The sequence below is a fragment of the Microtus oregoni genome, unplaced genomic scaffold, assembly GCF_018167655.1.
Source record: "Microtus oregoni isolate MIOR12 unplaced genomic scaffold, Mior012 000023F_ref0000262, whole genome shotgun sequence".
NCBI lineage: Eukaryota > Metazoa > Chordata > Mammalia > Rodentia > Cricetidae > Microtus > Microtus oregoni.
Genome location: NW_024543082.1, coordinates 24,981,539 through 24,993,724, shown reverse-complemented (window position 1 = coordinate 24,993,724; position 12,186 = coordinate 24,981,539). Strand labels below are relative to the sequence as shown.

At 48.5% G+C, this 12,186-nt stretch overlaps 1 protein-coding gene across 1 annotated transcript in view; it reads right to left on the bottom strand.

The window, feature by feature from the left end:
- Window positions 1-4,620: 4,620 nt before the first annotated feature.
- Window positions 4,621-12,186, bottom strand: part of Arhgap31 (Rho GTPase activating protein 31) — a 111,292-nt gene continuing 103,726 nt past the window's right edge. The window contains exon 12 of the mRNA XM_041673044.1: window positions 4,621-11,150. Within this exon, the coding sequence (XP_041528978.1) occupies window positions 8,757-11,150 (2,394 nt within the window). The 3' untranslated portion in view covers window positions 4,621-8,756. The remainder of the gene's footprint in view (window positions 11,151-12,186) is intronic.

Here is a 12,186-nt window from a genome sequence, read left to right as displayed (position 1 = left end):
TGTAGCCCTAACTATCCTGGAACTCTCTTTGTAGAGCAGGCTGGTCTTGAACTCAGATCGCCTGTCTCTGCCTGCCAAGTGCTGGGATTAAAGGCTTGCACCATGCCTGGCTGAGATTATTTTATTTTTAAAGGAAGAATCTTGTAAAGTAGTCCAGGCTGGCCTTGGGCTTGTGCTGCTCAAACCTGAGTCTCCACAGTAGTGGTGTGTGTTATCATATTCATTTCAGGGCTGATGTGTAATTCTGTGTCTGGAGGCCAGAGGCACTGGATCGCCTGGAGCTGGAATTACAGGTGGTTGTGAGCTATCTATTGTGGATACTTGGAACTGAGCTCAGGTTCCCTGGAAGAGCAGTAAGTTCTCTAAACTGCTGAGCCATCTCTATAGACCTTTAACATACTTATGAAAGTGATTTTGGGGCTGGAGAGATGGCTCAGAGGTTAAGAGCATTGCCTGCTCTTCCAAAGGTCCTGAGTTCAATTCCCAGCAACCACATGGTGGCTCACAACCATCTGTAATGGGGTCTGGTGCCCTCTTCTGGCCTGTAGGCATACAACAGACAGAATATTGAATACATAATAAATAAATAAATAAATCTTAAAAAAAAAAAGTGATTTTGTCAGCCAGGCGGTGGTGGTGCACTCTTTTAGTCCCAGCATTTAGGGGGCAGAAGCAGGCGGATCTCTGTGAGTTCCAGGCTAGCCTGGTCTGCAAAGTGAGCTCCAGGAGAGCCAGGCTGTTATACAGAGAAACCCTGTCTCAGGAAAAGGAAAACTATTTAGTTTGTGCGTGTGTGTTTACAAGTGAGTGTGTCTTTGGAAGGCAGATAATAATTTTTGGGAGTTCTCTCCTAACTTTACATGGATCTATGGGTTGCAATCAGGTGTCAGGCTTGTGTGGAAGTGCCTTCACCTGCTGAGCCATCTCACAGCCTTAGGATCTGATTTCTCAGCAAAAGTCAGACACAGCGAGATGAAGCCATAGTGAGGATACAGCTGACAGTCTGCTGGAGTTGAACTCAGGTTGTCCGGCCTGGTAGCAAAGCCTTATCCACTAAGCCATCCAGCCAACCCAAGAACTTCATTTTATAGCAGCAAGAGCATTGACTTTATGGGGAATCACTTTGTACAGTGGAGGAAGAAGAAAAGGAAAGCACAGAGTTAGTATATTAGCTTTCTTGCCATTTAAAGTGGTTCAGCTAAATATAGCTGAGGCACCGAAGGCCGGGAAGCTGCCATCTAGCTATGCTTTCCTTGGAATCTAGTTTCCCTTTTCTTGGCTAACAGTTTAGCTAGGTTTTGTGGCACATGCCTGTAATCTCAGCACTCGGGAACTCGATGGAGGAGGACTGTAGTTTGGCTAACAGTTTAGCTAGGTTTTGTGGCTCATGCCTGTAATCTCAGCACTCGGGAACTCGATGGAGGAGGACTGTAGTTTGGCTAACAGTTTAGCTAGGTTTTGTGGCACATGCCTGTTATCTCAGCACTCGGGAACTCGATGGAGGAGGACTGTAGTTTGGCTAACAGTTTAGCTAGGTTTTGTGGCACATGCCTGTAATCTCAGCACTCGGGAACTCGATGGAGGAGGACTGTAGTTTGAGGTCAGCTAAGGGTGCATAGTAAGACCCTTGTGTCTCAGCAGCAACAACAAAAGGTCCCAAGTTGGTTCTTGTGTACAGAAACAGTTCAGATAATTAATGAGAGAAGATAGGCGTTTTTAAAAACAATTTAATGTGTATGAGTCTTTTGTTCCCATGTATTTCTGCAGTGTGTCATCTGATACCCATGGAAGCCAGAATAGGGTGTTGGATCCCCTAGGAACTGAGTTATAGATTCTTAGGAGCCCCCATATGGGTGCTGGGAATCAAACTTGGATTTTCTGGAAGAACCCCCATGTTCTTCTCTGCAGAAAATCTGATCCGTCTCTCCAGCCCCCTAGACTGGTCTTATAAACATGATTCTTCCTCTGTTGAGAGCTGGTTTGTCTGAATTTTAAAGGTGTGGTACAAGAAGAGCAGATAGGTGCCAGGCAGGTTGAGTGGACATCATAAAGCCATGTGTGGCGGTGTATACCTGTCATCCTGGTACTCAGGAGTCTGAGGCTGTCTTCAGATTTGATGATAGTGCTGTTAGAATAGTGGTGGGCCAGGCATTGGCAGTCTCCACAAATGAAGTAGAGTAACAAGAACAGAAAGAAGGTTCCAGAGAGTGAAGACAGGACTTTAGGATAACAAAATATGGAGTATGAAATGATGTATGTGTAACCCTAGAAGCACATAGTCAGAAGTCATCAGAGAACAAGGTAGTTCAGTGGTAAAGGCACTTGCCATCAAGCCTGACAGCCCGAGTTCAATTCCTGGACTCTGGAGAAAACTTTCAGACCTGCAGCTTGTCCTCTGTCCTCCACATGTGCACTTTGGCACTTGACACACACACACAATTCTAAGTGAGTAAAATTGAACTGTAAACATAGGCCTGATGAAAGAAGCCCATGATCTGTGATACTGAGGAACTGGAGGCAGGGGGGTCAAAATCCAAGGCCTAGTTAACTATAGAGTAAATTCAAGACTAGTCTGAAAAACTCAGACCCTGTCTCAAAATCAAAAGCCAAAAGGAGTACAGGGTTGGGGAGTGGAGAAATGGTGTAGGTAAAGCACTTACTGTCCGTGTGGACACTGCTTTTGGTTCCTGGACCTTGTGGAGGGAACTGACTGTGAAAATTGCCTTCTGCTCTCCACATACGCCTCAACCCCATCATGTTCACACGCGTGATAAATGTCATTTTGAAAAATGAATGCAGGGCTAGAGAGGTGGCTCAGCCGTTAGGAGCGCTTGTTCTTGAAGAAGACCTGGATTTGGTTCACAGCACCCACATGGTGCCTCACAACCACCCGTAACTCCAGTTCTAGAGGGCCTGGTACCTTCTGAACTCTATTGGTAACAAGTACACTTGCAGGCAAAAGACACACATAATAGAAAATTTGAGGACTAGAGATAGGTAAGTCTGGTAAAGTGCTTGCCCGGCATATATGAGGGCTTAGTAATACCAAGTAAGAAAAGAAGAACCATGTATAATTACTGCACGGGTGTTGGTAGATATCCCTTGAGAACAAAATTCTTCCAGGTGCTGATGGGATACGTGATAGTAGGAAGTGGAGCCTGGTACTAAATCTAGGACATTTGGCACATTGACTCTTATCACACCTGAAAAAGAGTTAAAATAGTTGGGACCATGCATTCTGATAGGGCTTTTGTGGGGGACACGGAGGAGCAATGGTGCAGGAGCAGAGTGAGAAGCTGGGAGGACATCTTACGACAAAGAAGAAGTCTGGTGGAGTAGAAGTATCCTCAAAGTCAGGAAGTGAACAGTTGAGAGAAGAGACTAGTTTAAATGTATGTTCCTTTCACACCCCGATTCCCGTGTGTGTGTGTGTGTGTGTGTATGTGTGTGGTGATAAATGCTAGGATAGCGAACGTTGGCTTTACTCTTTCAAACACTGGATGATCGATGACCACTTGGTCCTCAGGGTGGGGTCTGGCTCAGTGGACAAACCCCTCTGGCTCAGTGGACAAACCCCTTGCTGTACAAGTTCAGATCCCCAGCACCCACAGAAAAGTTGTGCAGGTGTGGCAAGTCGTAATCCCAGCCCTTGGCAGGGGAGATAGAGTATCCCAAAGGCAAGCTAGCTAGACTAGCCTACTGAGCAAGCTCCAATTTTGGTGAGAGGGTCCACCTTAGGGAATAACATGGAGAGCGATTGCAGATGACATCTTCCATCAGTCTCTGGCCTCCACACACTCCGAACATGCATAGGTGCACAAATCACAGTGTCCACCCCAAAACAAAAGTCCATAACTGATTCAAGTTATAAGGAACCCGAGCCTGCACTTAGGCAGTGGGTTCATAGCTCTGTTTAAGCTACAGTTTCAAGGAGTTGGCTGTCTTTTTTTTGTTGTTACAGCTTGTACTTGGTACAGGATGTCAATTTATCCTGGGTGTTTGGTTAAATGACTGTGGTAAGAGAGCGAAGTTGCAAACAGTTGATTATGAAGATGTAGCAAAAACAAGCTAATGGAAGCCGGGCATGGTGACGCACGCGCGCATGTAATCTTGACACTTGGGAGGCTTTAGCAAGACTGCTGCAAGTCCAAGACCAGACTGGACTGCACAGTTTCAGGCCGGTCTGATCCAGAGAGTGAGGCCCCATCCTAAGTTTCTTTCCCCATGACCCGCATTTATGTGTATGGGTGTTTGGCCCGCATGTGTGTTTACACCCCATGTGTGTGCATGGTGAAAGCCAGAAGGGAGGAATCTCCTAGAACTGGGATTAGAGAAGGTTGTGAGCCAACAGCTGGGTGCTGGGAATCTACTCAGGTCCTCCGGAAGGACAGCCAGTGCTCAGCTGCTGAACCGTCTCTCTAGCAGCTCCTCTCATCAACTGGTTTTAAAAGCAAACCCAAAATTTATGGAAGGTTTGTGAAATCTGACCTTGATGTCACACAACAAACTAGCAATGTGAGCATAACGCCTTGTGATTTATGTCCTTGTGTTGATTTTGGTGACCCCCATGTCCTCTAGCCAATAGTCCATCCCAAGAATTATATTTTATATGATTTATTAGAGTACATTTTAAAGCATAACAATCTCTTTTAATTATACTTAAATTTCTCTATGGGTATGTTTAATATATTTTTTTAATGAATAGAAAACATTTTGATTATATCTTTGGAAACATTTGTAGAGTTCAAAAACAGCTTGCAATCGATCATGGCTGCCAGTAGGGTCCTTTGAGAAAAGTGCTTTGCTTTGCAGAATTTTAAGCCAGAAAGTACAGTGGCACTATGTCGGTTCAAAGCATAGGGGTTCATGGCTTCTTACGTTAGCTACCTACTTTTTGACCCACATTGAGAACCCCGCCCTGCATTGCTCACGTACCCCAACCTAAGTGATCTCTGTGTGTGTCAATCATTTTGCACTGCCTGAACTGGCCTGTCTCAGCCAATTCTGTGTGTGTCAATCATTTTGCACTGCCTGAACTGGCCTGTCTCAGCCAGTCACCTTCTGCCTTCTCCCCCTCCTCTTGTTATTTTCTTCTTCCACCTCTGTTTGGCTCGGAAAGGAGGATACATTTGTTGTAATTACACACTCTGAGCTGACTTTCCTCTTTGAAATCTCTGCAATACTCTTGGCCGGCAAACCCCAAGATGCATGTTGTCATCAAGCAGGACCAGCTTGACAGAAGGTAGTCCTAATTTATGTAAGCAGGGATTGGGCTTACTAGAAACTTCTTCCATCCCAGTCCGAGACAAACTATCTTAAAGTCTCTGAAGGGTCGTCCCCCCCTTCCCCCATTTTTGAGACAGGGTTTCTCTGTAGTTTTGGCACCTATCCTGGAACTAGTTTTTGTAGACCAGGCTGGCCTCTTGTCTCCCAAGTGCTGGGATTAAAGTCGTGAGCCACCACTGCCTGGCTTTCCAGAGCTTCTTAATCAACAGTTCGTCTTGGGCCTATCTGTGATTTTATCAACTGCAGAAATTGACTTTTTTTTTTTTTTATGATCGAAGTCTCTGAAATCCTTTCTTACGGTGTGTGGGATCTGAGCCTACTTGGTTTATAAGTAGACATCCAACAGGTAGACCTTACAGCCAACAAGGACCATGCAAACCATCAGAAATACTTAGTAGCTCATTTTCACTTTGATCTTTAAAAACAGAATTCTCAACACCCAAATGTCTTACTGGTACATTTTATTGGATTTGCAATTCTGCTTAACTAGATTATTTGAAATTAGTAGGTCATTTGATACTGTTAACATCCCTACTGAAAGGCGCTAGTCGCCGCTTTCTGCCTTCTCTTGGCATCTAGTGGTTCTCACCCTGCTCCCAGCTGTTTCGGGCTCTTGGATTGCCAGTGTCCCTCCTCTTCGTCAGACTCCTCACCAGTGTGGGAGTGCCAAGGTAACTAGTGCCCTCTCTCCAGCCTTTGATAAAGGCTTGATGAGGATGCTGACAGTGACATTTTTAGTGTCTCCAGAGTCCAGAATTTTATCGTGGGTACAATTTTGAATTTTAAGGCTTATGTTAAGCCAGTAGTGTATTTCATAATGACATCTTGGTCAGATCTCTTTATATTCTAAGAATAAAGAACAAAAATTTAATGCTCTTTCTCCACTCGATTTTGGCAAAAAGGGGAGGGGAACCATCTTGGGAGGACTGTTTTGTAAATAAATAAGAATTATTGACTTAAGCAACAGTACTATGTCAAAAAAAAAAAGGGGTACATGTAAGCATTTTGCTTGAACTTCAGCCTTGAAAATGAGCTCCCCCGGGTTGGGGACTGGCAGTTGCTCTTTTTGGCATATCAGCAGTCCTGACGACAGTGTTACTTCACCTGGATGGAAGCAAGTAGTCTGACTGCCATTCTCAGGGATCCAGTATTAGAGCCCCCGGTGGTGGCCAAATGGCGACCCAGGGCATCTTGAGGAAAAATTTCTTTGCCATGGAATGAGTTTCATCAATGCAGGCTTACCCAGCCCACAAAGTGTATGAATATGTATGTGACTGTTGATAGCTGTAAGACCGTCAAAAAAGGACCACACTTGAGAAACAGGACTCTGAGATGGGAAAGTCCCAAACCCTTCTGGAATTGACTGGCTAAGAAAACTTGAAGTAAGGAAGATTTCCAAATACGTATCAGGGGGTCATGGGGACACCCACATGCCCGTTCTTCTGAAGGTGATGTCGCAATTGAATGGTATCTAAAGGAGCATGGCAATCATTTTAGAAACCCGCCCTCAGGATTGAAGTCATTTGTTAGTGTACAGATGGTGGCTTTTCTGTCTACCTGCCAGTACAAATACATCCTAGACGTATTAGAAAGTTTAAAACAGTAATTAAGTAGTTTCAGTGTTCCGGTGCGTGGCTCTCTCCCTCACGTCCCACTGGAACGAGTCTTTGCTAAGGCATTACCATGAGTGCACTGAGCCTCGCTCAGAGCTCGCTAAGGCAGGGATGCGTTTTCAGTTCTTCAGAACACGGCCTTTCTCATCTCTCCACACATATTTCTTCACCTTCTGTGACTGGGGGGGGGACTGCTGTGTCCTAAGATTTCTCGTGGGTTGACATCTCATGGCTGTTGGTCCAGTGCTTTCCTCGCCTACCAAGAAAGCAAAGGCTGAAGAGCTAGTAACTGTTCCCGGGCTCCCTCACGGGGGCTCACTCTCATTAGCTGACTTACTAGTTAGCCTTGGCCCGGGCCCTGCTTAAAGGGGTAGGTCAGATCCTTGCGGTTAACCTGGGAGGAAAGGAGGGCATGACATCTGTGCTGAGGCTTCCACATTTCCACTGGAGATGACTTCAGCTGAGCCCTACCCAGTTCAGTACTGACTGACTGGGGTCAGCCCGCGGGTGCTGCTAGTCTTTCTCTAAACTGAGCTTCTAGACAGAGCTCAGCCAGGCTGGGGTCTGAAAAGTGCCCTATCAAGCATTTGAATGGAAGCACCAGGTATCTTCCAGCAGGTGTAAGGAACACCAGATTGGTTTACTGCATCTGTTTGTGTCTAGACAATGTCAAAGAGCAAGTCTGAGTGCTCAGGTGGATGGTGAAGGGGGAATTAAGACAGAGAGAGGTGTCTCAAATCTGCCCTTGAGTGAGAGGAGGAGAAAGGAAGGGAGCCACTGGCTAAAGGCAACACCCCTTTGAGGACCATGAATGTCAGTGACAGCCACTGCTGGGGCCCCTCATTGCCCCCTCTCCTGTCATGCCGGGCCCAGACAGCTTAGTGATGAATGGTCAAGCTGAGCTAGAATTTTCTCCCCGATGCCTGGCCAACTTTAAACACATCAGGTTTCTATGAAGTTGTGCCTTTCTTTGAGGCTTCTCCCTATGACATGTGGCACTTGGATTCTGGTACTAGTAAGAAAGCAGACACGTCACTCCTGCAGACCTGTTTGACCTTCCCGTCCCACGCTATGTGACTTGCAGTCCTCAGTCCCCCTAACTGCTGGATTTGTTCATCGGAGTTCAGCACAGGGCAGGTGGAGGGAGTCGCGAAGCCAGCACCAGGAAGCGTTCGTGGGTGGTGCCAATCTGGGGCTCTGCTCTTGAGTACTGATTGTGACTTTCTCTGTGGTTCATGGATCACCTCGGACAGGTTTGCAGCAATCCCAGGGAGAGAGCGCAAGAAAGTTCCCCCACCTAGATACCTTAAGTGCATGTTAGTTTGCATTTTCAGATCTGCTTCTACTTGGGGGTAAGACATTTCTACAGAGCTTACAGTGTGGTCTAAGAGAACACGCTTTAAAAAGCCTAAGAAAGCATGAAGAAGCCTTCGGTGGCAACAGGAAGATTTTTCTGACTCAGGCAAAGGATTGTTCTTTCTTTCAAGGGATACTAACACAGCCAGCTCTGAACAGTATCAGACAGTGGTGATGGAGAAATGCTGTGACTCACGGACGAGCCCCAGTTTCTGCCGGAGGCAAGAATTCCATCCGCTTCCCTTGCCTAACCTTCCCAACTTGCTCCTGTGGACTTACTTAAATCGGACTTTTTGGTCCTTGTCTTGACCATTCTTCTGGCAAACGGACTCATGCATGGTCAAAGACAAAGAGAGGCAGGGGAAGTGGGAGATGGGGGTGGTCAGAGGCCAAAATAAGCCTCCATTTAGAAAACTTGTGCCTGGAAAAATGGCCAGTTGGTCCTATAATAACCTCCAGATGAACCTGACGTTTTTGCAGACACCATCAGGCCAACTGGTCTCATTCTATTTGCCTCCCACTTCTTCCATCCAGAATCACGGATCTCCGCTGGGGCTGGTAAAAACAGCTTGTTGACGTCTCTAGTCTCTGGCCATTCTTAGGGATGGTCATCTTATTCCTAAGCGTAACCCCTTCCGCTGTGACCCATGTGTTTTCTGCCAACTCTCCACAGAGAAGGCCAGGGGAGACTGTCTGAGTGGGGCTTCTGATGGGGGACAGCAGGACCTTGGGATCTATCATTGCGGAGGAGGAGGGTAGGTGGTCCATGATGGGGAATAAGATTAGGCTCTGAGGTCTTCCCGGCCTTGACCTGTGGAAAGACTTAGGACCCGCAGACGCTCGCTCCAGTTTCGAAGAAAGAAGGTTCTCCCCTGATGGTTCTGTCTCTGATGTGCGTTTCCTGCATGGCACCATCGCATCCTGTGTGGAGAGCAGACTGGCGGCCCCTGGTTCCGGAGAGCAGAAGGATCCCTCGCACGCGCAGGATGCAGGGCTGTCCTTCCTCTGGGATGCAAAGGCTCCTGTCTCTTGCTTTGGTTGCTGCTCTTCCTCTGGGCTTTCCAGGGAGGAGGGAGAATCATCTTTGGTGAGTTTCTGAGGGGTCTCAGTGGTTGAAACAGGCTCTTCCTGCTTCCTCTCTAGAGGCTGAGTCCCCCCTTCCCCTGTGTTCTGAGAGGGCAGGGGCTGTGGGATCTGCGTGTACTGAATCTTGGGTGGGATCACAGGGACAGCCTTGGCCTGACACATTTTGATCATGAAGGAGGTTCTTACAGCTGACACACTCACAGGAGCTGAGTTCCGACGGCCTGTCAGAGCATGGGCAACAATGTTCAGGTCCTGAGTTTCCTGGGGGTTCCAGGGGGCTGCTTGACAGTGAGAGGAGGTCACCCAGGTGACCTTGGCGTCTCCTAGTTCAGAGAGCTCTATGCCAGGTGAACTAAATGAAGCCCCGTTCTCAAGTCGGAAGAGGTCAGCCATGGGTGTGGCAGAGTCCAAGTTGAGGGAGGAAGGCCTGTGTTTCCCTTTGGAGGGCACACACTCAGTACTCTTATGCTGTAGCTTTAGAGGGTGCTCCCCAGGCGAGGTGCTGTCTGGAGCCCTAGGTGAACGTTCTGTGCTGCTCTCAGGCCCGGGGACATGGCTGTGTTCCACCTGAGGGTTGCTGAGTCCTTGCTCTGGTTCCTGCTCCTTTCCCTCTTCCAGACTGCTGAAGTTGGTTTCCACTGGTTTGGGCGGTACACCAGACGGTCCCTTCTGGCTGGGAAGAGCCTCTAACCCTTTCAGGCCAGAGAACTCTCTGAAGGCTTTCAGGGCTTTTTCCTCCCACCCAGCACTCTTATTCCTGGCTGCGGGGGGCTGCAGGGGCTCATAATTCCTCTCTGTTTCAAGGTCGGCACAGCTGCTGGAGAAGGGAATCTCGAGAGTCCAGTGACTCTGACCAGTGCTTTTGCTATCTAGAGAGCGGCTCTGGCGAAGGCTGGGCCTGTGGCAAAGTCTCCTCTCCAGTCGGTGGGCCTGGGCGCACTGCACCTGCGACTCCTGCACTTCTTTCAGGGTGGGAGAATGAAGGGGACTGGTCACCCACTGGGGCTCCTCCCACGGTTCTACCATCTCCAGGCCGTGCTGAGCTGTGTCTGTCCCCGTGTCGTCTTCATCACAGTCTGAAGGCTCCTGTGCTGCGTGGGGGGCATCCCCCTCTTCTGGAGGGGAGACTTCGACCTCCTGTGCTGGGCTCGGAAGACCGGGGCCTTTGCTCTCGGGAACTGCACACTTTGCATTTTGCTTCTCGTTGAGGCTGGCAACGGCCTCCTCTCTCTGACAGAGGCTAGTGACGCCAGGACTGTCTCTGGGTTTTGGCTGCTCTGTGTAGGCATCTGTCCTGGAATCCATGGATGATTTGTCTCTGTCAGGGCCTTCCTTTGACAGCAATACTCGAGGCTCCTCCTCCAGAGGAGTTGGAGGGGGAGGAGCAGGAGGAAGTGGAGGAGAGAGATTTCTAGGGCCTCCTGTGTCTGTCCTAGCTGGAGAAGACACCTTCTCAAACAGAAGTAATTGCAGAGGTGCCAGACCGGCTGGGTCTGGGCTGAGCACCTGCTTGGACTCTGACCCAGGGATGCTGCCAACCGGCTCCAGCTTCTCTCTATTGGCGAGGACAGCAGCCTCCTGTGTGCTCTGATTGGCTGAGTCCCTCGTCCACACTTGCAGAGGTGTAGAGCTACAGGGCGAACTCGCAGAGGCCTCTGGGAAGGGAAATGGGGCTGGCTCTGTCTCAGTTATTGGGCTTCTCTTCTGATCAGGGGGTGGCAACGAGGAGAGCTCCTCCTCTGATTCAATGATTTTCAGTTCCTGTTGAATCTCAGGCCAGATCAGGGTGTGAGCTAAGTCATCTTCATCCTGAAAAACAAGAGGACCCTGGTTACTTTGGAGTCCAGAACTCTGGGGACTGATGTCTGCCAAGAGGGAATGGGGTGATGCCATATTCCAGCCAGTGAAGGAGGCAGCCCCAGCCATAACCATGGGTGTCTGGAATAGGTTGTGTCTTCCTGTTTAACTTTTTCAACATCCTAAGATGATACCAGGTAAAGGCTTGTTAAATAGATTAAACAAATGACCCGAATCATACAGCAGATTGGGATGGAAATCCAGTCCTGTCCACAGAGGAACTCAGTCTGCGGCTGACCCTCCTCAGTCAGTTCTTAACACGCAAGTGCTTAGCTTAGCAAGTGCTCCGTCACTGAGCTACGTCCCCAGCCTCCCACTTACCTGTAGTGCATTCCTTGCCTCTATCATATCAAAATGCAATTCCCTTGTAAAAAGAAGCATCTCAGGGAGTCTTCACACACACCCCCCCCCCCAGAGGTGTGAGTCATTCTGCGAAAGTCTGATATGCCTCTGACCTTTCATCTCTTCACCCGGCTCTGGGTCTAGAGTACTGAGGGTTAAATCCAGGGTCGTCTCGACAGGTACTTTTCTCTCCCACCCTCCCTCTCTCTCCCTCCCTCCTTCTTCCTTCCTTCCTTTCTTTTTTTTTCTGTCTGTCTCTTCTTTCTTTCTTTTTTTTGAGACAGGGTTTCTTTGTGTAGCTTTGGAGCCTGTCTTGGAACTCACTTTGTAGACCAGTCTGGCCTTGGACTCACAGAGATCCGCCTGCCTCTGCCTCCTGAGGGCTGGGATTAAAGGCGTGTGCCATCACCGCCTGGCCCCTTTTATTTCTTTAAGCTCACGAGTACGACTCGGCCAAAACCACCTGGATTCTACTTCCCTGCATTCCTGTGTGAACAGTTCTGCCCTTTTCGCGTTTCCCTTCATGGATCTTTTACTCAGAAACCCTATTATGTCTCCTCACCACTCCATACCTCCACTGCACCCTGGACGCTGACTTTTCCCTGTGAGGCTGGCAGGGACAGTGGTCACAGTCTTGGTCGCACAG